General features: G+C 43.3%; 1 protein-coding gene across 1 annotated transcript; it reads right to left on the bottom strand.

The window, feature by feature from the left end:
- Positions 1 to 225: 225 nt before the first annotated feature.
- LOC131253805 (UDP-glycosyltransferase 76B1-like) lies at positions 226 to 3,815 on the bottom strand. The gene is made up of 2 exons (XM_058254943.1): positions 3,521 to 3,815; positions 226 to 1,109 (listed from the first exon to the last, which is right to left on the bottom strand). The coding sequence occupies exons 1-2, from the start codon at positions 3,813 to 3,815 to the stop codon at positions 226 to 228; spliced, it is 1,179 nt and encodes a 392-aa protein (XP_058110926.1).
- Positions 3,816 to 4,187: the final 372 nt, after the last annotated feature.

A 4,187-nucleotide genomic window follows, 5' to 3' on the forward strand; every position in this document is an offset into this window, starting at 1 on the left:
AGCAAGATTGCGTGTTCCTGAAAATCTGTCAGACTGGAAGATCCTAACCCTTCAATCTTTGGCCAATTATCTGTCTAAGAATCAGATCCCCGTTGGTTTTTTTTTTTTTTTTTTCGTTTCTTTTATTAACCGACTAACTTTTTAAGCCACAGAGTGAAGGGGTCCTGAGACCTAACCCGGTCTATCAGTTCAACGGTCTGGATTACCAAGTCATAGTGCCCAAATTTAGATGGCCAAGATGAAATCAATCAAATTGTTCAAAGACTGGTTAGAAGATCCTCTTTTCCTCAGGCAACGGTCCACATTCTCCTTCAGATCCTCGATCCTTTCCTTCATCCCCTCGCCTTCCTGTCCCACCATTAGTTTTCTAATGGCCCACTCTATCTTGTCTCTGTCCAACCCATGCTCTAGTCGAATCCCCACCCTCCAAACATGGCTTACCAGCCTGGCATTCACGGATTGGTCCCCGAAACATGGCCAACAAAGCATGGGGACCCCTTCACATATGCTCTCCAGCGTTGAATTCCATCCGCAATGTGTCCAAACACCTCCCACTGATGGATGAGCCAGCACCTCCTGTTGTGGAACCCACTTGACAATAAGGCCTCGATCGCCTACCATGTCTTCGAACCCCTCAGGAAACTCGACCCACTTGGAGCCACGAACTAAGCCAGTCCGGACCACCCACATGAATGGCTGGCCACTGTGGGCCAGGCCCCATGCGGTCTCAATCAGTTCACTCCTGTCCATTGCAGCTATACTCCCAAAGCTCACGTAGATAATGGTTCTCGGTGCTTGTCGGTCTAGCCAAGTGATGCGGCCGTGGTCGTCCATTAGCAGGCTGCTGGAGTTGCACGTCTCCGTCAAGTGCTTGTGGAGCGGCCCGATTGGGTAGACAGGAATCTGGAAATCGTGGCGGAATTCCGCCAATGTGGTTTGTTCAAGGCAATCTATAGTGTTGATAATGAGCCCTGAAGAGATCCTTGTGGCCATGATCAACTGGTCTATCAACTGAAACAATGTGTCCAAGTTGGATGTACTGAAGACTGGTAGGTCTTTGATTCGTAGGTTGGGAAGGTCTGGCAATGGGCCATCTGAGTTGGGATGATCTAGTGACACACATTAGTAAATTTGTTCATGGGTGAGAAACAGAAACATGTGAAATTATCAAAAGAGTTGCATCGGGCCGTTGATGTCCTGGCCAATGGTTTGGTGAACAAGACTATTGATTTGATGGATTTCTTAGTCCGACAAGTGGCCATGATGTGAAAAATCCCTGCATTTGTTTCTCAGCCGTCTAGCTGCAGCCCATTGATCAAAGGGTTAGGATTGAACCTTCAGTGGGGTCCGAAAGTACAAGACCAACGCCTATGCCCGACCTACCACAGAAGGGCCAAACCAGAGCCCAAAATTTTTTCTTGGGCCTGGGCTCGACGAGGCATGAAAATTTGATCAGGCCCATATTGCCCACATGAATGTTCCTAATCCATCCATTGATAAGTGGGCCACATGTACAAATAACTAGACATTCCGAGAAATGAAATCAATGGCCTACATTCAAGATGCTGGTATCTTCTAAACAAGGATTGAATGACGTGTTCGTTGGTTATCTGGTCCGGCCGGGCTGGGCTATCCTTGGCTAAGCTGGGTTGAGGTAAAATAATTTGAGACAGCCTATATAAATATTTATTGGACCGTGCATGCCTGGCACAAGCCCGGAACATGGGCCAAGCTAAATGTTCCAAGCCCCAACCAAGACAGGCCAGGCTTTATAAAGGCCGGCCTCGCAGATCAACTATCTAGACCACCGAACCATGGGCCCCACCAGTACGAATTAAGAAAGACGGAGCTAGCAATTTCATTTAGATCATTGGAATGTGTAGAAATTCAAAGAACATGCAATCAAACCAAGATATCAATCAAAGAACCAGTATTCGTGGTGTGGACTGTACAATATTCCACCAGGTCCTGCCCACACTTTCATGAGCCATGGCATAAAAATACACCGACCAAACTGATCCTATCCATTCCAAAGTCGGCCTTTTTATAATTTTTTTTTATAATTTATAATTTATTATTATTATTATTATTATTTAAAAAGAAGCCATTCCCAGCAAAATGGATGGTTTACATGTTGTTGATTGGCCTAGTGTCATGAAAATCTTGCTCGTCCATTTTAGAGGACACATTGATGAGTGGAATCATTGGATCGGCGTGATTTTCACATAATGGCACATGAAGAATGGGCCAGAAAGGACGGTCTGAACTGATTTTTGGATTGTCCATCCAAACGAAGAGAAAAAAGAGAGAAAATGGACGATAGATTTAAAGAGTAACATGCTAATTTGAGCATCTCTAATGGATATTCTCAAGGGATCAAAAGATGGGAAAAGATTATCCGTGTTGCATCGTAGTGGCCCCTGTTCTGGATGGATCACAGATCAAAATCCACTCTTCTGATAAGACAATCCTGACCATTTGAATGGTAACCTTCACAGGTGCCAACTTGTTGGCTAGGATTGTCTGGTAGTTGTGGTTTCTAACCATGGACCATTGACGGTGAGCCACGCTAGATGGACGGTCCCAATTTTTGATGGAATGTAATATATTGTATCATGCCATGCAAACGTATTTCACTATCATAATATTATTCCCCTATATGTAAATCTAAATATTGTATCTTAACATAAACCACTACGAATCTTCGTATCTTATCTGGGGCATCTGGACCAGCTATTATCAACAATGACTGTTGGATGGGAGGATCCTACATGGATTTTTCTAGAATACATCTGGAACAATGGCTTAGGATACATCAGGATCATAAGTGGTTGGATCTGGCCCGCTGTTCGTTGATCCCAACCATTGGCATGATGGGCTTCATTGTGGATGGGGGATATATAAGCAGTAAAGAAATGCCCAGATTGATTTATTTTAACCCTTTGATCATTTAACTCTTTTCCTTTGAATATGGACGGTCGGTTTAATTTTGCAAGCGGTTTATAGAAAGTTTAGAATGATCCAATCTTGAAGTAAAAATATTCCAATCTTGGAGTTCCTTCATTGGGTATCCCCATCCATGATGAGAACCTTTATGCAAATTAACGGTTAGGATCACCAAGAATGACCGTGGATCCAATGACTATGGTCCCAACATATGGTATATCAATATGTGGGATTTCTTCAAGCAGACCTCATTGAACGTGACCTAAAAATAATAACGATTGGAAAAAACACAACCATACAATCAAGGGCATGCAGAATGGAAAATGAATGGCTGTGATAGTCAGCTGTTTGCATTCCACGATGGACTGCTATCCAATGGTCCTCTATGATCATCGGTGGGCCTAGTTGGTTCTCACATATAATACAGGCTATTCACAAATTTACCAAGAATTCCTACAGGATCATGGCTCGGGTATTGCACCACCAATGCATTTTCTTCATGAAACAGGAATCCAAAAAAAATAATAATAATAATAAATTCCTTGTCAATATCTACTGTGGCATAGAAGCATACCTTGTATGGGGTAGTATCCCTTTTGCCGGAGAACTGGCAAGGCAGCAATGATAGAGAAGGTGGTGGCAATGTTCGTCCTCAAGATGATTCTTGGGAGCTTGAAATGGTCTGCGACAGATTGTGTGAAGTGAAATAGTTCATCTGAGATTATGCATGCAACCGGGTTGTCTGGGTTCGTTACTAGCATCTGGTCCAAGAGGTCTTGAAATGCTACTCGGCAATTAACATTAAGGATGGATATGAGACCTACGAGGTCCTTGGTCAAGGCCTCATCCGCCAATAAGCCGTCCGGCATAGGTACAAAAATGAAGTTTGGGTAGTAGGAAGGGTTGGGATAGTTGAATCGTGTGTGAACAATGGTAATAGAGAATCCCTTGGAGTGTAGGAGAGTGGCTAGTTGGAGCATGGGATTTATGTGACCTTGAAATGGCAACGGAAAAAGGACTTAAGTGAGGGGCTTTCCCTTGTTGGATTTGCTTCTCTTGGGCTTTTGGATTGAGATTTAGAATTGCCATTGAATTGGGTTTTTGCTTTTGGAATTGGAAATGGTCATTTGGGCCACTTGAGTTGAGTGGACGTATATATAGAGGAGTGTTGTAGTCGAAATGGTTGGATATCTAATTAGATCTTTGGTATATGTTTATGCATGAGTGACAAAAAAATGTTA

This window comes from Magnolia sinica, chromosome 8, assembly GCF_029962835.1.
Source record: "Magnolia sinica isolate HGM2019 chromosome 8, MsV1, whole genome shotgun sequence".
NCBI lineage: Eukaryota > Viridiplantae > Streptophyta > Magnoliopsida > Magnoliales > Magnoliaceae > Magnolia > Magnolia sinica.